Genomic DNA, 21390 nt, shown 5'->3' with positions numbered 1-21390 from the left:
AATTCAGAGCTTTGTCTGCCTCTGCCTCCTGAACACTGGGATGAAAGACATTCACCACCACACTCAGAAAAAGGTTCAGACTTAGAAAACTGTCTCTCTTGTGTTTCAAGGCAGGGTCTCGTCACTGCCACCTGAGGCTCAGTGGTAGTTTGGCTGGTCGGTGAGCTTAGACAAATCCACTTTTCTCCATATCCCTCACACGGAAATTACATCATGCCAGGCCGTCCACATGGAAGCGGAGGGCGGAGCTCAGGTCCCTGTAATGTATGGCAAGCCCTTTCTTGACTGAGACCTCTCCCCTAGACACCCTCTGCTCCTTAAAAAATGTGTCTACACATGTGTGTGCATATGCCATAGTGTATATGAGGAGCCCAGAGGACAAATGAAAGGCGTTAGGCCTCTCCCAATACCAGGTAGCTCCCAGGGATTAAGGTCAGGTCATTGGTTTGGTGGCAAACAAGGTGACCTTCTGAGCATCTTAGTGGCTGCCTCCCTCTCCTGTTTCCTTTAACACTGAGTCTCACCTTGCACCGCAGGCTGGTCTTGAAATCCCCACAATCTTCCTGCCTCAGCCTCTTTTTTGTTTGGTTTTGTTTTTGAGACAGGGTTTCTCTGTGTAACCTTGACTGTCCTAGACTCACTCTGTAGACCAGGCCAGCCTCAAACTCACAGAGATCCACCTGCCTCTGCCTCCCGAATGCTGGAATTAAAGGCATGCACTGCTGCACCCAGCTCTGCCTCACCCTCTTGAGTTTAAAAGTGTGTACCAACACTCCTGGTTTCTTTTCTTTTTAGATAGCCTTAGTAGCCAGTGCTGCCTCTGAGTATATGATGCCGATATTATTTATGTATGTGCACACTGTGTGCCCCTTCCCATGCATACACAGGGGGCCCCAGCATGCCTATGGAGGTTTGGGGGGACAAATCTGGGAGCATTGGATCTCTCCTTCCACTATGTGGGCCCCAAGGATTGAATTCAGGTTGTTAAGGCTAGCAGCAAGTTTACCTGCTGAGCCATTAAAATGATTCCTTCTGGAGCCCGGGGCTGCAGCACTCGCCTGTAATCCCAGCACTCAGGAGGCAGAGGCAGGTGGATCACTGTGAGTACAAGGCCAACCTATTTTACAAAGTGAGTCCAGGACAGCCAAGGCTATACAGAGAAACCCTGCCTTGAAAAACCAAACCAAACCAAACCAAACCAAACAAAACCTCCCCCCTCCCCCCAAAAAAAGGCACATGCCCTTAATCCCAGCACCAGGTAGACAGAGGCAGGCTGATCACTGTGAGTTGGAAGTCAGCCTGGTCTACAGAGCAAGTTCCAGGACAGCTATAGCTGTTACACAGAGAAACCCTGTCTCGAAAAAGAACAACAACAAACAACAAAAAAACTGAAAAAAAAAAAAAGAAGAAAGAAGAAAGAAAAACTGTAAAACAAAAGACAAAAACAAAGCTGGTGTGACTTACATCAGTGCATCTAAAACTCTTCCATCCTCTTGTTGTATCACACACCAACATCATTTTGTTGTTTTGCTTTTTTCTTCCTTTTTTTTTTTTTTTTTTTTTGCTGCTAGAGATTGAATGTACTGTTTCATACATGCTAAGCATGCACAGAGACTACTTTTTATTTTTTATTTTTTTGGCTTTTTGAGACAGGGTTTCTCTGTGTAGCCTTGGCTGTCCTGGACTCACTTTGTAGACCAGCCTGGCCTCGAACTCACAGCGATCCGCCCGCCTCTGCCTTCCGAGTGCTGGGATTAAAGGCGTGCGCCACCACACCCGGCTTGAGACCACATTTTTAAAAGTTTTGTTTTTGTTGTTGTTCTGGGGTGTGTGTGTGTACGTGCGCGAGTGCCTGGGTGAGTTTATATGTACTATAAGCCCACAGAGCCTGGAAGAGGGCATCGGATTCCCTGGATCTGGAATTTCAGGCAGCACTGAGCTGCCACAGAGGCACTGGAAACTAAACTGGGGTGCTCTGCAAATGCATGCAGTAAGTGCTCTAAACCGCTGAGCCATCATTTCTCCTGCGCCCTGACCCATAGTTTAACATTTAATTAGAAATTTAAGTGGGTATACATTGAAGAAACAGTGTAATTGTCTAACTAATTATTTCTTTTTTTTTTTTTCTGGTGGTGCTGGGGGGTCCAACCCAAAGGCCTGATGTGTGTTAAAAGGTGCTCTAAACTGTATACTCCCAAACCCAGCCTTTTTTTTTTTTTTTTTTTTAGACAGTGTCTATGTAGCCCTGGCTATCCTAGAACTCACTCTGTAGACCAGGCTGGCCTCAACTCAGAGATCTGCCTGCGTTTTAAAGTCATGTGCCACCACTGTCTGGCAAGATAAAGTCTAATTTTCCCAGGGTCCTGATCCAGTGGTACACACTTATGGCAGGCAGATCTTTGTGCATTCAAAACCAGCCTGGTCCACAAAGCAAGTCCAGGACAGCCAACACTACACGGAGAGACTGTATCTCAAAAAACTGAAAACAAAACCAGAAACCTGAACTAGAGAGATGGCTCAGAGCTTAAGAGCACTGGCTGCCCTTCCAAAGGTCCTGAGTTCAATTCCCAGCAACCGCATGGTGACTCACAACCTGATGCCCTCTTCTGGCCTGCAGATGTAGACCACTATATAAATAATAAATAAATCTTAAAAAAAAAACAAAAAACAAAAACAAACCAGAAACCTAAGTTTCCCAGGCTGGCCTCAAACTTCAAGAGCCCAGCTCTCTAAGTATCTGGGCTAGTATACATGGCTCCAGCCCTTTTATTTTCTTAAATTTTATTTACTTCTCTCCCTCTCTCTCTCTCTCTCTCTCTCTCTCTCTCTCTCTCTCTCTCTCTCTCTCGTTATTTCTTCGTTCAAGACGTTTCTTTGTGTGACCTTGGCTGTCCTGGAGCTCATTCCATAAGCCAGGCTGGTCTTCAAACTCAGAAATCTGTTTGCCTCTGCCTCTCGTATGCTGGGATATCTTTTTATTATAGTATATTTAATTTTAATTTATGTGCATTGGTGTGAGGGTGTCAGATCTTGGAGTTACAGACAGTTGTGAGCTGCTATGTGGTTGCTGGGAATTGAACCCAGGTCCTTTGGAAGAGCAGACAGTGCTCTTAACCACTGAGCCATCTCTCCAGCCCCCCAAATGCTGGAATTTAAGACATGCACTACCACTGCCTGGTTTTATTTTATTTTTTTCCTTTTTTTTTTTGAGACAGTATTTATATTTTGAGATAGTATGTGCATTTTTTCTGTGTATATGTCTGTGTACCAATCATTCCTTGTGCCAGAGCAGGCCGGAGAGAGGGTGGATGGATCACTTGGAACTGGAGTTACAGCTGGTTGTGAACCACTACATAGGTACAAGGAACTAAAATCTTGTCTTCTAGGGCTGGAGAGACGGCTCAGAGGTTAAGAGCACCATCTGCTCTTCTGAAGGTCCCGAGTTCAATTCCCAGCAACCACATGGTGGCTTACAACCATCTGTAATGAGATGTCTTCTTGTGGTGGGCAGGCACATGTGTGGGTAGAATACTGTATAAATAATAAATATATCTTTTTTAAAAATTTTATGTTCTAGAAAAGCAGCCAGTGGCCCTAACCACTGAACCATCTCTCCAGCCCTTTAAAAAAATATATTTAATTTTGCTTTTAGTTCTATGGAGGGAAGGGTGGCATGTGTACCCGACTGCAGAGACCTGTGCAAGCTGGAGGTCTGGGGTCTGTCTAGAGCTAGAGTTACAGGCAATTGTGAGATGCGCACAGAATCAGAATTTGGTTCCCAGCACCCACAGTGCTCCACATAGGTTCTGTAAGGTAGCTCAGGCTAGCCTCAAACTCTGGGTCTTCCTGCCCCAGCAATTCACCTTTCAATCTTGTTTCATCGGGCCTTAAATCACTCTTCTTCTTTTTGTTTTTCTAAGTTATTTTTATTTTCTGTGTTCTGTGAGCCACTTGTGTGCCTGTGCCCATAGAGGGCAGAAGATGATGGGGTATTGGATCCCTAGAAGATGGAGTATTGGGTGCCTTGGATCTGGAGTTAGATGGTTGGGAGCCACCATGTGGCTGCTGGGACTCAAACTCATGTCTCTGGAGGAGCAACAAGGGCTCTTAACCACTGAACCATCTCTCCAGCTCCTGTATCACTCTTCTTCTGTCTCTTCTTCTGTCTCTTCTTCTTCCTCTTCTTCTTCTTCCTCCTCTTCTTCACTTTGGGTTTTCAAGGCAGGGTTTCTCTGTGTAGCCCTGGCTGTCCTGGACTCCCTTTGTAGGCCAGGCTGGCCTCGAACTCACAGCTATCTGCCTGCCTCTGCCTCCCGAGTGCTGGGATTAAAGGCGTGCACCCACCTCTTCTCTTTCTTTCTTTCTTTTCTTTTTTTTTTTTTTTTTCCTGTGAAACACAGTGTATTTCTCACTATGTAGCCTTGGCTGGCCTGGAACTCACTACTTAGATCACCTTAACCTTGGCCTAGTAGAAATTTGCCTGCATCTGCCTCCCAGTGCTGGCAGCTGGGATTAAAGACAGGAACCATGAAGCCCAGTCTCTCTGGCCTGTTCCCAATGCCTCCAAAAATGTCAAGGCTGAAAGGCACCTCACTGCTCTAAATGCACACACAGCCCATCTGATGTTAGTGCTCTGGGGACAGCTTAACCAACCTGTGTTTTCCCAGGGCCCGGTGTAAATCACAAACACGATACTTACTCACTGGCCACTGGGAGTCCCTACCGCTGCTGGCCACCTTCTGGCCATAAGACAGCTGAGCTGATAAGACATCACCTGGAGCCACAGTGAGTCAGTCAGCTCTGGGGAGCAGATGTTCAGTCGGCCTCATGGCCTCCCAACGATGGGTTGGCGGGAGAGCGAATGTGTTTGTGTACTCTTTTCTTCAGTTTCTCTCTTTCTAGTTTCTGAGGCAAGGTCTCTTGTATTTCAAGCTAACCTTGAGCCCTTGACCTTCCTGCCTCCACCCAAGGCGTGGGACTACAAGTATCTACCACCCAGGCTGACTATTGAAGCCTGGGGTTTGCTAGAGAAAGCACTACCCACTGAGCTACGTCCGCACCCCCTCTGAAGACTCTCGGTTTAGCTTAGCATGCGTGGATGTGGTATTATTCCTCCATATAGGTATACATTGTTTAAAGTCAAATATACAGGAAGGTGCACGTTGTGAGTTCCGGTACCTGTGAAAGGCTATGAGAGGCTCAGGTGAAAAAAACATGAGCCTGAAGATGATTATTCCCCAGTCCCATTTTCCCATGGTTCCATGTAGGGGTGGATAGAGCCGAAAGGGATGCTGATGGGTACCTCTCCAAGGCCCAGGAAACTAAGGTGACAGTTAATGTAGGGTGATGAGAAAGGGTTGACAAGCCTCAGTGACGGATGAGGAAAAGTGAGGCTTTCCGGATGGTTTCAACAAAGTCAGGCACGGCAAGACCATCTTACTGTATTTTGTTTTAGGTTTTTGGTTCGTGGTTTGTTTTGTTTCTGAGAGACGGTTTCATGGAACACAGGCTGGTCTCGAACTCTCTATAGAGTGAGAAATGATCTGGAATTTCTGATCCTCCTGCCTCTGCTTTCCATGTGCTGGCATCACAGAGATGCAGGATGAAGTCCGGAACACGGCTCATATCGAAGCCTAAGTCGTTCAGATTCCAGAGCCTGCCTTCTGAATTTTGCTAACCAGAAACCTCCCCTGCTCCCACACCCACTTGGACACAGCATAAATGAGCACGTCCTGGTTTGCTCAACCTCAAATGTGTGGCTTTAGGTGGGCCTCCCTGGGGGCTCCCTTTGATCATCTAAAATCAGACGTCAAAGCTGTACGACAGTGTGTGCCCGTTACCTAAGATGCTTAGCAGAAAGACAGATTGAGGACGAGACTTCCAGGCCAGCCTGGGAAACGTGGTGAGACCTCATCTCAAAGAGAAACACATAAATAAATGAAATCAGAGGTTAGGGTCGGTGATTTCAAAGACCGCTGTAGGCAGAAGACTCTGTGCTTAGCCCAACATCCTGCTGGTAGGTGTTGCAGGCTTCTATTATGAGAAGGCACAGCTGTTTGTTTGTTTGTTTGTTTTGGTTTTGGTTTTGTTTTTCCAGACAGAGTTTTGCTGGGTAGCCCTGGCTGTCCTGGACTCACTTTGTAGACCAGGCTGGCCTCGAACTCACAGCGATCCGCCTGCCTCTGCCTCCCGAGTGCTGGGATTACAGGTGTGCGCCACCACGCCCAGCTTTTTACAGCTTCTATTCTTGATACACCTCTGTCCATCAAGAGGAGAGGAGCTGGAGAGATGGCTCAGGTGACAATAGTGCTTGTCACTCTCTCACTGGACTTGAGCTCCGTTTCTAGAGGTCAAGTTCAGTGGCTCAATCTGCTGTCACTTCAGTTCTAGGGATCTCAAATGCCTCCGTGGGCACCTGCACACATGTGAATACACGCACACATGGAGGGACGGACAAATATAAATAAAGATAAAGGCCGAGTGTGGTGGCGCACGCCTTTAATCCCAGCACTCGGGAGGCAGAGGCAGGCGGATCGCTGTGAGTTTGAGGCCAGCTTGGTCTACAAAGTGAGTCCAGGATGGCCAAGGCTACACAGAGAAACCTTGTCTCGAAAAACCAAAAAAAAAAAAAAAAAAAAAAAAAAAAAAGGAGAAATAAAGATAAAACATTTTTAAAGGAGGGGGGTGATGAGAGAAGCATTAACACTGACATATAGATCATAAGAAAGACACACAGTGCCTGACCCAACAATTGTGGCCTGAGTAAAACACTGTAGGAGCCTGAGAGGCTTGGAGCATGATGTGACCTGTGAGTGAAAACTCTCGCAGGTGGAGTTCGAGTTTAGCAAGTGGATATAAGAGAGTCACAAACACAGGGGAGGTAAAATGGCGCCTCCAAGGAAGGGGCCTGCCACCAAGCCTGACAATCTGAGTCCATCCCCCGAGACGCACACTGTGGAAGGAGAGAACCTTTTCCTGAAAATTGTCCTCTTACCTCCATACCCTAACTGGGACAGAGTCATAAACACAAAGGTATGGTCTACGGAAAATAATGGTGGGTCTTTGGAAAAGGCAAAATAGCTCAGAGTACAATGTGCAGGTAGGGGTGTGTGTGTGTGTGTGTGTGTGTGTGTGTGTGTGTGTGTGTGTGTGTGTGTGTGTGCGCGCGCGCACAATAGGTTAAATGACTGAGAAATAGAGTAGGTCTTTCTTGACATCAAACTGGGCCAAATAAATAAATAATAGTGTATGGCTTTATTAATCCTAGCACTCAGAGGCAGGCAGATCTCTGCAAGTTCAAGTTTGAGGCCAGCCTGGTCTACATAGTGATTTTTCAGGCCTCAAGGCCATCCAAGGGCTACAACATAGTAAGACTTTATCTAAAAGGAGAGAAAAAATGTTTTTAAATCGTCTCCTCATGGTAAACCATGCTTTGAGACTAGTGCTTTCTACGCAGTTCTGAGGAACAGCATCAGGGAAGGCGGTACCCAGGGAGTCCAGAGGCTTCAGAGGGAGCCCCCCACCCCCATTCCCACCCCCACCCCACGCTGACTTGGTTAGAGTGGCTGTGCTTGCTGTATCAATGGGGGGGTTCCGCTTGACTTCATTTGACAAAAAGTTTCCACCACTAAAAGAAGAAACAGCCAACAGGGCCGCCGGAGGGTGCCTTTCTGCCAGTAAGAAGCAAAAAAAAAAAACCGTGTTAGAAGAAACCCTCTGAAGGAGGCTGTGGTGTGAGTGGGGGTGCTGGGCTCGGGCAGAGGCTGAAGGTTGACTCTGAGGAACAGGGACCCCTCAGCTTCACTAGCTAGGCAGGGGCGTTGTAACTAGACGGGACACGCACTGTCCGTCCGTGGTGACGAAGGATGGAAGGAAGACCTAGGTTCCCCCCCCTCCCCCCAGGGGCTTGGCAAAGCGTGTAGTGTGATATCTCCCAGGTACTCCCCCAAAGTAGAAGAGTATAGCATGGCTGAGGAGGCAGGAAGTGGGTAAAATAGACTAACAAAGGCGCCTGTGGCGGTTTGCCCATCCCAGGTGGGAGGGTGGGGACTAGCCTTGGGGCTCGGGGCCTGTGGGCTTCTTTGTCGCTTGAGGGCTCAGAAGGAATCCAGTCAGGAGCTAGAATCCCACATTTCAGCTCTCCGGCGGCGTACCTCAGGGGCCAATGGAGGGCCCCGAGCTGACTGTCTCAGGTACTTTTTGTAAATTCCAGGGCAGTATTCCGGGATGTCTGATGTTGGGGAGGCCAGGGCGGGGGGCGGGGGGGGGGGCGGGCGGGAGGGGAACCGGCCTGGAAGGGGCTCCTTCAGGCCTCTCTCTACATTCCTTTAGGGATCATGGGCTGTGGCTGCAGCTCGAACCCTGAGGATGACTGGATCGAGAACATTGATGTGTGTGAAAACTGCCATTACCCCATAGTCCCGCTGGACAGCAAGACTACAGTAAGAGGAAGATGGCATTGGGATGGGAGGAGCTAGGACTGGTGAAGGGTTGGGGTGTGAGGGAAGGCTGTGTACCTGGGGGGGGGGGGTGGAATATTAATATATCACTAAAGGCCCTGGAAATAACAGCACATCCATGCTCCCCGGAGTACAGCAGGGCCCAGAGATGAACAGACTTTTCTAAGGTCAAGTCCACACAAGGCTGGTGGATTCAGAGATGTGGTCCAGCCAGGCTGGAGCCATGGAGAGAGTGCCGAAGGGAGGGGAGCCAGGATCAGATCCAGTCCTTTTCTTCTGATCCCCAGCGTCATTTCCTACCCCACAGCTGCCCATGCGGAATGGCTCTGAAATTCGGGACCCGCTGGTCACCTATGAGGGCTCTCTCCCTCCAGCCTCTCCACTGCAAGGTGTGAATCGTGAGGCCTGTGCATGCTTGGCTGTTGGTGTCCACACCCTCTCCGCCTACCATCCACCTTGTCTGCAGCCTGTGCATCTAGAGCCTCATCGTCCCTGTCAGCCCCAGGCTGGCTCTTCTTGACTCTTGCTATCTTTACAGACAACCTGGTTATCGCCCTGCACAGCTATGAGCCCTCCCACGACGGAGACCTCGGCTTTGAGAAGGGTGAACAGCTCCGGATCCTGGAACAGTTGAGGAACCCTCTAACCCACCTTGCCTGCCCCGTGCGTGCGTGCGTGCGTGCGTGCGTGCGTGCGTGCGTGTGTGTGTGTCAATCCTCAGCCCTCCTGCACTCCTGACAGGGGTGTGTGTGTGTGTGTGTGTGTGTGTGTGTGTGAATCCTCAGCCCTCCTGTGTGTGTGTGTGTGTGTGTGTGTGTGTGTGTGCACTCCTGACAGGGGTGTGTGTGTGTGTGTGTGTGTGTGTGTGTGTGAATCCTCAGCCCTCCTGTGTGTGTGTGTGTGTGTGTGTGTGTGTGCACTCCTGACAGGGGTGTGTGTGTGTGTGTGTGTGTGTGTGTGTGTGTGTGAATCCTCAGCCCTCCTACACTCCTGAAAGGCTCTGGCCTCAGGTGAAGGGCTTTGGAATCAGGTGGAAAGCTCTGGAGTATTTGAACCAGGGGATGCAATGGCGTGGCCTAACTGGGGACTCTGAGGGGTGTCCAGCGGCTATGGAGGCCGTACTAATGCTTTCTGCGGCACAGGAGCGGTGAGTGGTGGAAGGCTCAGTCCCTGACCACCGGCCAAGAAGGCTTCATACCCTTCAACTTCGTGGCCAAAGCAAACAGCCTGGAGCCTGAACCGTGAGCAGGGGACCTCTGTGGCTTTGGGCGAGCACATCCGGGGATCTCAGAGTAGGGCATGGTCCTGGGAGTGGGGAATGTTTGACCACGATGGAGGAAGAATTAGCCAAAGGTGGCCCAAAGGAGGCAGGAACAGGCAGACCTCTGAGTTCAGAGGCCACCCTGGTCATAGAGCGAGTTGGAGTTCCCGGACAGCCAGGGCAACCCAGGGGCGGAGGAAAAAAAGACTCGACCAACAGCCGATAGTCTTGCGTCTGCTTCGCGTAGCTGGTTCTTCAAGAATCTGAGCCGCAAGGACGCAGAGCGGCAGCTTTTGGCTCCGGGGAACACCCACGGATCCTTCCTGATTCGGGAAAGCGAAAGCACAGCAGGTAAACAGGGCCTAGTGGGCGGGGCCTCGGCGTGTGGGCGGGGCTGCGAAGTGAGTGCTGGCGCCTCCCAGTGAGGAGGGGCGGGGGTTGGGGAGCTGTAGAAAGTGGGTGCCCTGGCCTCCTGGTTTACTCAAGGCATTCCCTCTCTTTTGCCTTTTTCTCTTCAACTTGTCCTCTTCTCTTCCCTCCTCCCCTCTCCAATCTTCCCTCAGGATCCTTCTCACTGTCGGTCAGAGACTTCGACCAGAACCAGGGAGAAGTGGTGAAACATTATAAGATCCGTAACCTAGACAACGGTGGCTTCTACATCTCCCCTCGTATCACTTTTCCCGGACTACACGAACTGGTCCGCCATTACACCAGTGAGCTCCAGCAGAACGCTTTCACTGTGTCCATTCTAGAAGCTGTCTCCCCCTCAGTCGGCCTTAGGGACCCCCTTGCGTGGAATGCGGAGAGAGGTAGTGGCCGGAGGTTAGCACCCAAGGTCTCCCGTAATGATTGCCTTATCCCCCCCTTTGTCCTTGCAGAAGCGTCTGATGGGTTATGCACGAAGCTGAGCCGCCCTTGCCAGACCCAGAAACCCCAGAAACCTTGGTGGGAGGATGAATGGGAGGTTCCCAGGGAGACGCTGAAGTTGGTTGAGCGCCTGGGAGCTGGCCAGTTCGGGGAAGTGTGGATGGGTGAGTGTGGTCCTCAGGACCGATGGGAGAGAGGGGAGATGTCTCTGAGTTTGTGAGCATCCTTTCACCCGGCTTATTCAGGGCAGGCTGCGTAGGTCAGGATCATGACCTCTGCAGCTGGTCCACCCGCACCCCACCGACAGGGTACTACAACGGGCACACGAAGGTGGCAGTGAAGAGCCTGAAGCAAGGGAGCATGTCCCCAGATGCCTTCCTGGCTGAAGCTAACCTCATGAAGCAGCTGCAGCACCCGCGGCTGGTCCGGCTCTACGCCGTGGTCACTCAGGAGCCCATCTACATCATCACGGAGTACATGGAGAACGGTGGGTGGCCCTGCTGTGTCTGCGGGATCGAGACTGCTATCCGTTGTGCCCCTGGTAGGAATGTGCTTTTTCCTCCCGCCTACTACTGAGGGTTTCCAAGGACGCTTCCCTGGGCCCCTACGGAACACAGGCTTTGGATGAGCACGCATTCTGAGAGTCCCCGATCTGCAAGGTTTTTTTTTTTTTTTAAGATTTATTTATTTATGTATATAAGCACTCTATTACATGTATGCCTGCATGACAGAAGAGAGCATCAGATAGAAGAGGGCACCAGATCTCATTATAGATGGTTGTGAGGCACCATGTGGTTGCTGGGATTTGAACTCAGGACCTTTGGAAGAGCAGGCAGTGCTCTTAAACTCTGAGCCATCTCTCCAGCGCTCTGCAAGGGTTTTTTTTTTTTTTTTGGTTTTGTTGTGTTTGCCTTCTTCCAGTGTTCACCTAGTCGGGCGTGGTGGCACACGCCTCTAATCCCAGCACTCGAGAGGCAGAGACAGGAGGATTGCTGTGAGTTTGAGGCCAGCCTGGTCTACAAAGTGAGTCCAGGACAGCCAAGGCTACACAGAGAAACCCTGTCTCAAAAAAAAAAAAAAAAAACCAAACACACAAAAAGCCAATGCCCACCAAGATCTCAGAATGCTTGATCCAAGAAATAGAAGAGAGTGTGGGATACCCTGGAACTTGAGTTACAGACACTTTGTTTTTGTTTTTCGAGACAGGGTTTCTCTATGCAGCCTTGGCTGTCCTGGACTCACTTTGTAGACCAGGCTGGCCTTGAACTCACAGCGATCCGCCTGCCTCTGCCTCCCAAGTGCTGGGATTAAAGGCGTGCGCCACCACGCCCGGCTTCCATTATATTTATAAAGGACCCGAGAGGCTACTGCCTGGATAGAGTTGTGGCTTTGTAACTGTATAGCACTGGGCTCATCACATCACTTATTTCTGCTCCAAGCAGCTCTTTTTGATCTGTACAATAGTGGTTTTAGGACCACCAGGAGTTCGATCTCTGCCATCCACATGGAAAAGGTAAAGAGCTGACTCCTACAATTGTCCTCTGGTCTCCATACATGTACAATGGCACATGCATGCAACACCCCCTTTGAATAAATACAGGTAATTTAAAAAGAGTGGCACTCAGATTGTATCATCCATCACTGCTTCCCTCAGATTTGATGGGGCCCTGAATGTTGACCTCCCAGAATTCTAGGCCAACCTGGTGCCCTACCCTCGCATCTACTTCCCTCTGGCCACATATACCCCCTGTCATCTCAGCTGAGAAAGCCTACCATGAGCAGCTTTCTGTAGCCGAGATCACCAGCGCCTGCTTTGAGCCAGCCAACCAGATGGTGAAATGTGACCCTCGCCATGGTAAATACATGGCTTGCTGCCTGCTGTACCGAGGTGATATGGTTCCCAAAGATATCAATGCTGCCATTGCTACCATGAAGACCAAGCATACCATCCAGTTTGTGGACTGGTGCCCCACTGGCTTCAAGGTTGGCATTAATTACCAGCACCCCCCTCTGTGGTGCCTGGTGGAGACCTGACCAAGGTCCAGAGAGCTGTGTGCATGCTGAGCAACACCACGGCCATTGCTGAGGCCTGGGCTCGCCTAGATCACAAGTTTGATCTGATGTATGCCAGGTGTGCCTTTGTGCACTGGTATGTGGGTGAGGGCATGGAGGAGGGAGAGTTCTCTGAGGCCTGTGAGGACATGGCTGCCCTAGAGAAGGATTATGAGGAGGTTGGCGTGGATTCTGCTGAAGAGGGGGAGGAGGAAGGAGAGGAATACTAATCTATTTTTTTAAAAGGATTTATTTATTTTTTATTTATACAGTATCCTGCCCGCATGCGTGCCTGCATACCAGAAGAGGGCACCAGATCTCATTGAAGATGGTTTTGAGCCACCTTGTGGTTGCTGGGAATTGAACTCAGGACCTTTGGATGAACAGACAATGCTCTTAAGCTTTGAGCCATCTCTCCAGCCCCCAGGAATACTAATCTATTCTTAGAGCCCCCGTATCATGTCAAACTCCCAGGACTTCAGCTTCAACGTGAAGCTGACAGGCATTGATGCTAGTAGTTGTGCTATTTCATCCTATGATCGTGTTTTCCCCATGTGTGCCTGTAAGGGTTTTCCCATTATATCTCAAAGCAAAAGCTTTACAGGGGGCAGCGGGGGTGGGGGGGTGGGGGGAAGGTGGGGGGTGGAGCAGGGGGCTGGGTGGGGGGATAGTGGAACTGATGAGAGAGCAACTTCCCCATATGGTCTCTGTGAGGTTGGAAGAGAACAGTACCTGTCCTGCCTTGGTTTTCTGTGGTTCCGGTTGTTTGGAGCGTGAAATCTGTTCATCTTTCAGGAAGGGAAAGAAACTATTCATTGGCTAATGAGTTATGGAAATGGGAAGTAGGCTTCTTTTTCCTTTTCTTCTTCTTCCTCCTCCTCCTCTTCCTCCTTCCCCTTCTTCTTCTCCTTGAAACAGGGTTTCTATTCTGGACTTGCTGCATAGACCAGGTTGGCCTCAAACTCACAGAGATCCGCCTGCCTCTGCCTCCCCCAGTGCTGGGATTACAGGTGTGTGCCAGTGCTCCCAGTGGCTTGTTTTATATTTATTTATTTTTGTTTTGTCTTGCTTTTGTGGGTTTTTTGTTTTGTTTTTGTTTTTGTTTTTCGAGACAGGGTTTCTCTGTGTAGTCTTCGCTGTCCTGGAACTCACATTGTAGACCAGGCTGTCCTCAACCTCAGCTCCCCGCCTGCCTTTGCCTTCCAAGTGCTAGGATTAAGGGTGTACACCACTAATGCCAGTCAGTAGTTTCCTTTTTTATATGTGTGTGTGTGTGTGTGTGTGTGTGTGTGTGTGTGTGTGTGTGTGTGTATTCAGGTACCTAAGGAGGCCTGAAGAGAGCATAACAGACCCTGGCACTGTAGTTACAAGTGGTAACAGTAGCTACCTGAAATGGGTTCTGGGAACTCGACTTGTATCCTCTATAAAAACAAGTGCTCTTAAGACCATGAACCAACTCTCCAGGGCCAAGATTGTCATTCTTGGTTTTTGTTTTTTTTTTATGTTTTTTTGAGACAGGGTTTCTCTGTGTAGCCTTGGCTGTCCTGGACTCATTTTGTAGACCAGGCTGGCCTCGAACTCACAGCGATCCACCTGCCTCTGCCTCCCAAGTGCTGGGATTAAAGGTGTGCACCATCACTGCCTGACCACATGGTTTTATTTTTATTAATACACTTTTTGGTCAGTTTGCCTTTTTATTTTTATTTATTTATTTATTTATTTGGCATTGAGCTCGGTTCATTTTTAGCCTTGAAGTTTGTCAAAAACAGCTTGTGGGATTTTTTGTTTTCTTTTCTTTTGTTTTTGAGACAGGGTTTCTCTGTGTAGCCCTGACTGGCTATCCTGGTCTGGAACTCAGAAAATACCTGCCTCTGCCTCCCAAGTGCTAGGATCAAAATCATGTGCCACAGACTGGAGAGATGGCTCAGAGGTTAAGAGCACTAATGGGTCTTCCCAGAGGTCCTGAGTTCACTTCCCAGAAACCACATGGTGACTCACAGTGATCTGTCATGAGAGCTGGGGCCCTCTTCTGGTATGCAGGCGTACATGGAGGCAGAACACTGTAATAAATAAGTAAATAAGCAGACAGACAGATAGATAGATAAAATCGTGTGCCACAACTGCCCTGCTAATGGTGAAGGTATTACGATAACCCGGTAGAAAGAATCTAGAAGAATGATCCAGCTGGACTGGAAAAGAAAAAGAGAAACTTGGGCAGGAAAACTAGATGACTCAGCAGTTAAGAGCAGCGACTGCTTCTCCAAAGGACGCGGGTTCAATTCCCAGCACCCACATGGCAGCTCACAACTGTCCGTAACTCCAAGATCTGACACCCTCACACAGACATACATGCAGACAAAACCCCAATGCACATACAATTAAAAATAAATAAATAGGCCGGGTGGCGGTGGCGCACGCCTTTAGTCCCAGCACTTGGGAGGCAGAGGCAGGTGGATCGCTGTGAGTTTGAGGCCAGCCTGGTCTACAAAGCGAGTCCAGGACAGCCAAGGCTAACACAGAGAAACCCTGTCTCGAAAGACCAAAATAAATAAATAAAGAAGTAAAGAAAGAAAGAACCTGGGCGGCGGTGGCAGGCAGATTACTGAGTTCGAGGCCAGCCTGGTCTACAAAGTGAGTCCAGAACAGCCAGAGCTACACAGAGAAACCCTGTCTCGAAAAGCAAACAAACAAACAAAAAAATAAAATAAAAGAGAGAGAGAGAGAGAAACTTTTTAGGAGATAGATGAAGAGAAAAGACTTTGAAAGGAGAGTCGAGCTATCTATGGGACGACTCTAAGAACTGTGTGTGACAGAGTGAAAAAGACAGGTCTGTGGGGAGAAGATGCACCCTCACCCTCAAGCACACGTACGTTTTTCTCAATCCTCATTCTTCCTTGCTACTGCCAGGCACTGCTTCCAGGTTCCGATGGGGCAGAAGGGTCTAGGAGCAGTTTAGGCCAACAATTCTCGCTTTTACACACAGGGAGCCTAGTAGATTTCCTGAAGACACCCTCGGGCATCAAGTTGAACGTCAACAAACTTTTGGACATGGCAGCCCAGGTAAGGAGGAGACTGTTAAAGGGCCGGGTAAGGCCAAGGGTCAGGGTGGTAAAGACTCATGACCTGCCCCTGGCCTGCAGATTGCCGAGGGCATGGCATTCATCGAAGACCAGAATTACATCCATCGTGACTTGCGGGCTGCCAACATCCTGGTGTCTGACACGCTGAGCTGCAAGATTGCAGACTTTGGCCTGGCGCGCCTCATTGAGGACAATGAGTATACAGCCAGGGAGGGTAGGTGTGGGCTAGAGAGGAGGTTCGGGGCCTGCCCTGCAGCCAGCACACACCAGTAAACTGACTTCGCTTCCCTCTAGGGGCCAAATTTCCCATTAAGTGGACGGCTCCAGAAGCCATTAACTATGGGACCTTCACCATCAAGTCCGATGTGTGGTCTTTTGGGATCCTGCTGACAGAGATTGTCACCCACGGTCGCATCCCTTACCCAGGTGAGGACCAAGGGAAGTGACTCCAAAGGGCTACAGGGAAGGGCAGCGAATCCACGGCTTCCCGCTCACCTCTTCTCCTCCCTCCACTTGGGCTCGTGACTCCAATGTCCTCTAGCAGATGCTTTGTTTCCCTGCTGGCTTCCATCTCTGTCTCTGAGTCCCCTCCTCCCCGGTGCTTGCTTACTTCTGACAAGGGCCGCTTAGTATGGCAGAGGTGGGTCTGGCACACGTAGTAAAACCTTCCTTTTTGCCGGGCGTGGTGATGCATGCCTTTAATCCCAGCCCTTGGGAGGCAGAGGCAGGTGGATCGCTGTGAGTTCGAGTCTAGGACAGCCAAAGCTACACAGAGAAACCCTGTCTCACAAAACAAAAACAAAAACAAAAACCTTCCTTTTTGTGTGAGTGCGGTTTTTCATAGACTGGGCTGGCTTCGAATTCAGAGATGCACCTACCTCTGCCTACTGAATGCCAGGATTAAAAGTGTGTGCCACCCCCTCCCCACACACACACCCTCCTCTGTTTCTTTTTCTTTTTCTTTTTTTTTAATTTATTCTTATTTTATTCATTTTATGTATATGCATGTACACCTGAATGCCAGAAGAGGGCACTAGAGGGTATAGATGGTTGAGGGTTTTTTGTTGTTGTTTTGTGGTTTGGTTTTGTTTTTTTTTTTTTGAGACAGGGTATAGATGGTTGTGAGCCACCATGTGGTTGCTGGGAATTGAACTCAGGACCTCTGGAAGAGCAGGCAGTGCTCTTAACCGCTGAGCCACCTCTCCAGCCCCGGCCCTCTGTTTCTTAAGTGTGAGGTCGTACTTGGCCATCCTAGGACATTACTAATCATCACACCAGGTAAGTTATGCCATTCTTCTCAGCCTCAGTTTCCTGATATGTAGAATAAGAGACTTTGAGAAATACTCTGACCCCGGGAGCTGCTCACCAAGCACTGGTCCTTTGTTATTCAAACTTCACAGCTAACTACAGGAGAAAAAAATAGCAGGGCACGGTGGTGCATGCCTGTACTCCCAGCACTCAGGGAGGCAGAGATGGGCAGATCTCTGTGAGTTCGAGGCCAGCCTGGTCTACAAAATGAGTCCAGGACAGCCAGGGCTACACAGAGAAACCTGTCTCGGAAAACCAAAAACCAGAGTCTCACAAAAATAAATATATTAATTAATTAATTAATTAAAAAGACACACACACACACACACACACACACACACACACACACACAGAAAGAGAGAGAAAGACAGAGAGAGAGAGAATAAAAACATGTAGACACACCCTCCTTCTAGAAAAGGCCCTTACCCTATATTCAGCCATGATGGGTGGGATTTTATCAAAAGGTTTTTTGGTTTTTTTGAGACAGGGTTTCTCTGTGTAGCCTTGGTTGTCCTAGACTCACACTGTAGACCAGGCTGGCCTTGAACTCACAGCTGCCCGCCTGCCTCTGCCTCCCAAGTGCTGGGATTAAAGGCGTGTGCCACCACACCTGGCTCAAAAGTTATTTTTAAGTCATTAGTTTGTTTTTGTTTTGAGACAATGTCTCATGTAGTCCAGCATGACCCCTAACTCTCTATGAGTCTGAAGATGCCCCTGAGCTCCTGACATTCCTGCTGCTACCTCACTGCGGGTTGCTGGGGTTACCTAAGGGCCTGGTTTTGGAGGGCCTGGGGATTAAACCCAGGTCCTGTGCATGCAAAGCCAGGGCACTGCCACTGAGTTCTACTTCTAGGCCTAGGGGTGGAATTTTTCTAGAAGGAATTTGACAACATCTGGGGAAAAAAAATAGCACAGAAAAGAGTAGGGAGGTTAGGAGCACATAGGCCGGATTAGCAGAAACTTCTCACAGGCCCAGGGCTGGGGGAGCTGAAATTTGACCCCAGGAATGTAGACCACTGTGAGCCCTCTAAACATTAGAGGCTAAAAGATCTCCCAGCTCTGGGCTTGTGCTATGTCAGCCCAGTATCTGTCTCCTGTGCCTAGTTCCAAAGCTAGAGATACCTCCACACTGCCCTGGCTGTGGGCTCTCATCCTGTCCTGAGCCCTGACTACCACACTCTTGCCACCAAATAACAATCCCAGCACTCGGGAGGCAGAGGCAGGCGGATCTCTATGAGTTCGAGGCCAGCCTGGACTACAAAGTGAGTCCAGGACAGCCAAGGCTGCAGAGAGAAACCCTGTCTCGAAAAACAACTATAAATAAATAAAAAGAACGCCTCCTAGACAGGCACTGTGTTGTCTTGTATGCACTGAATCGAATCGTTCAGGCCTCATTATAACTCAGAGAGGAGACAATGTTCTCTGTGTTCTAGCAGAGGGAGCTGAGGTGCAAGGTGGCTCAGTGGTCCTGCAGCTAACTTGTATGTTGCTGAGTGGTTAACTGAGTCAGCACCATCAGCGTTGGAACTGACAGTTACATTCAGCAGCAACTTCTAGTGTGCTCTACCACAGGGAAAGCTAGCACTACGTTGGATTGGTAGTTATGTATTCTGAACATCACCTGTGTTGGGCAGCTTCCTCTTACTGAAAACAAAAAACATCAAAAGACTCCCGAGATCGTCAGCTTTAGAGAGAAGAGAATTGAGGTGCAGTGAGATGGCTCAGAGGGTGAAAGCATGTGCTGAGAAAGCCTGGTAGCCTGAGTCCAGTCCCCAGAACTCATGTAAAGGTAGAAGAGAGCCCACTTTCTTTTTGTTTGTTTTGTTCTGTTTTTTTTTTTTTTTTGACAGATTTTCTCTGTGTTATAACACTTAGCTGTCTTGGAACTCACATTGTAGACCAGGCTGGCCTGGAACTCATAGAGGTCTGCCTGCCTCTTCCTCCCGAGTGCCAGGAATTAAAGGTATGGATCACCATACCCAGCTGAGAACCCACTCTTTTTTTTTCCTTTTCTTTTCTTTTCTTTTTCTTTTTTCTTTTCTTTCTTTCTTTCTTTCTTTCTTTTTTTTTTTTTTTTGAGACAGGGTTTCTCTGTGTAGCCCTGGCTGTCCTGGACTCACTTTATAGACCAGGCTGGCCTGGAACTCACAGTGATCTGCCTGCCTCTGCCTCCCACACCCAGCTTTAAACCCCAGTTCTTTGGTTTTTTTCAAGACAGGGTTTCTCTGTGTAGCCTTAGCTGTCCTGGACTCCCTTTGTAGACCAGGCTGGCTTCGAACTCACAGCAATCCGCCTGCCTCTGCCTCCCGAGTGCTGGGATTAAAGGCGTGCGCCACCACGCCCGGCTAAACCCCAGTTCTTAAAGGTTCTATCATCATCTCTCTAGTGCCACGTGTTGGGGACCAGACTTTCTAACTCACGGGAGACATTCAACATCCAAACTATAAGATTGTAGCTCAGCTCAATAGGTCCTGTATTCAATTCCATGTATCACAAACATAGAAACATAGATGGGTAGATGAGAGAGAGAGAGAGAGAGAGAGAGAGAGAGAGAGAGAGAGAGAGAGAGAGAGAGCTGGGCATGGTAGTGCCCTCCCAGCACTCAGGAGGCAGAGGCAGGTGGATTGCTGTGAGTCCGAGGCCAGCCTGGTCTACAAAGTGAGTCCAGGACAGGCAAGGGTAGCACAGAGAAACCCTGTCTCAAAAAAGCAAAAATCAGGCTGGAAAGATGGCTCAGTGATTAAGGGCACTGACTGCTCCTCCAGAGGTCATGAACTCAATTCCCAGCAACCACATGGTGCCTCACAACCATCCACAATAAGATCAGGGGCCCTCTTCTGGCCTGCAGGTGTACGTGCAGGCATAATACTGTATACATAATAAATAAATATTTTTTTAAAAGCAAAAATAAATAAATAAATAAAATTTTTAAAAAAGGAAGAAAGAAAAAAGGATAGATAGATGGCTAGGAAAGAAGGAGAGAAATCCAACTAAGCATCAGCCTTGCTCTGAGGTTTCCATAGCTTCAAGGCCTGAAGTTCTATCTTCCCCAACCCTTCCAGGGATGACCAACCCCGAAGTGATTCAGAACCTGGAGCGAGGCTACCGCATGGTCCGGCCTGACAACTGTCCAGAGGAGCTGTACGACCTCATGATGCTGTGCTGGAAGGAGCGGCCAGAGGAGCGGCCCACGTTTGACTACCTGCGAAGTGTCCTGGATGACTTCTTCACTGCCACAGAGGGCCAGTACCAGCCGCAGCCCTGACAGGCCTCGAGGTCCCCTGACCCTTTCCCATCCCGTTGTCCTGGCTGGGGCAGGTGAGGTCCTTGTGCCATATCCATGTGGCCTGTGCACACATGGACTCTCACTCTGCATGTGAAGCCTGTGCTTGTGCCACACGTAATACAGTTTTGGTCTTGTACACACATCTGCAGTTGTGTGGGCTCTAGACATGTGTCTTATTCCCATGGAACATGGGAGTCTACGTCTTGGATACCACCTGAGGTATTTTCCCCGGGACCCTTCCATTTCCTGAAACCACAGAGGGAGAGGCCCCGTGATTGATTGTGTCTGTCTGTCTACCACTTCCGCTCCTGACGGCCTCCAGTCTAAGGTCTCTGTGCGTTCTGCCTTGGTGCCGAGCACACACCAAGCGCTCAATAAATGTCTGTTGATTAAAGGTTGTACATTTTTCTAATCAACACTTCATTTCTTTATGGGAGATGGGGGTGGGGGAGAGTCAGATGAAGGGAACTGGGGAAGAGCCATTATCGTGTGGAGTGTCAACCCCCCTGGGAGACTCGATCTGCTTAAAAACTCTAGCTCTGGGCTGGGGAGTGGTGGCGGCGGCGGCGCAACCCCTTTAATTCCAGCGCTCTGGAGGCAGAGGTGGGAGGATCTCTGGGCACTCCAGGCAGAGAAACTGTCTCAGAAACCAAACCAAACCAACAAACAACCAAACAAGCAAACCCAGACACAAGAAGTTGTGGACTGGGCTGGAGAGATGGCTCAGAGGTTAAGAGCACCATCTGCTCCTCCAGAGGGTCCTGAGTTCAATTCCCAGCAACCACATGGTGACTCACAACCATCTGTAATGTGATCTGGCGCCCTCTTCTGGTGTGCAGGTGTACATGCAGGTAAAATGCTGTATACATAATAATAAATAAATTTAAAAAAATAAAAAGAATCTAGGGCAGCAAAGGCTCCACAGAGAAACCCTGACTCGGGGAGGAAAAAAAAAAAGCTAGAAGGAGGTTAGATTACAGATGGCTTCCTGTGGTGTGGATCAGCTTATATCCTATCTAGAACTTTCCCTAAACTGCTCCTAGCACGTAGCAGCCCCAAGGTAAAATGGTAAACAGG

The 21390-nt window shown here is 49.2% G+C and overlaps 1 protein-coding gene and 1 pseudogene across 4 annotated transcripts in view; both read left to right on the top strand.

The window, feature by feature from the left end:
* LCK (LCK proto-oncogene, Src family tyrosine kinase) overlaps positions 1-20711 on the top strand; it is a 35799-nt gene extending 15088 nt beyond the window's left edge. For 2 of the 3 annotated variants that reach the window (XM_084787175.1, XM_084787174.1), the window contains exons 2-13: positions 8332-8441; positions 8767-8848; positions 8998-9088; positions 9602-9700; positions 9968-10071; positions 10284-10433; positions 10599-10751; positions 10895-11074; positions 15623-15699; positions 15780-15933; positions 16014-16145; positions 20090-20711. In XM_084787175.1, the coding sequence (XP_084643301.1) occupies positions 8337-8441; positions 8767-8848; positions 8998-9088; positions 9602-9700; positions 9968-10071; positions 10284-10433; positions 10599-10751; positions 10895-11074; positions 15623-15699; positions 15780-15933; positions 16014-16145; positions 20090-20292 (1530 nt within the window). In that variant the 5' untranslated portion in view covers positions 8332-8336 and the 3' untranslated portion in view covers positions 20293-20711. Of the gene's footprint in view, positions 1-8137; positions 8193-8331; positions 8442-8766; positions 8849-8997; positions 9089-9601; positions 9701-9967; positions 10072-10283; positions 10434-10598; positions 10752-10894; positions 11075-15622; positions 15700-15779; positions 15934-16013; positions 16146-20089 lie in introns of all 3 variants that reach the window. The other variant, XM_084787173.1, reaches the window with a different exon arrangement.
* LOC311599078 (tubulin alpha-1A chain-like) lies at positions 12092-13213 on the top strand (annotated as a pseudogene). The gene is made up of 2 exons: positions 12092-12100; positions 12201-13213. The product of its transcript is annotated as a tubulin alpha-1A chain-like (transcript).
* Positions 20712-21390: the final 679 nt, after the last annotated feature.

The sequence above is a fragment of the Acomys minous genome, assembly GCF_964271855.1.
Source record: "Acomys minous genome assembly, chromosome: 6".
In the NCBI taxonomy this organism is placed as follows: domain Eukaryota; kingdom Metazoa; phylum Chordata; class Mammalia; order Rodentia; family Muridae; genus Acomys; species Acomys minous.
This window is presented reverse-complemented; position numbering and strand designations above follow the sequence as displayed.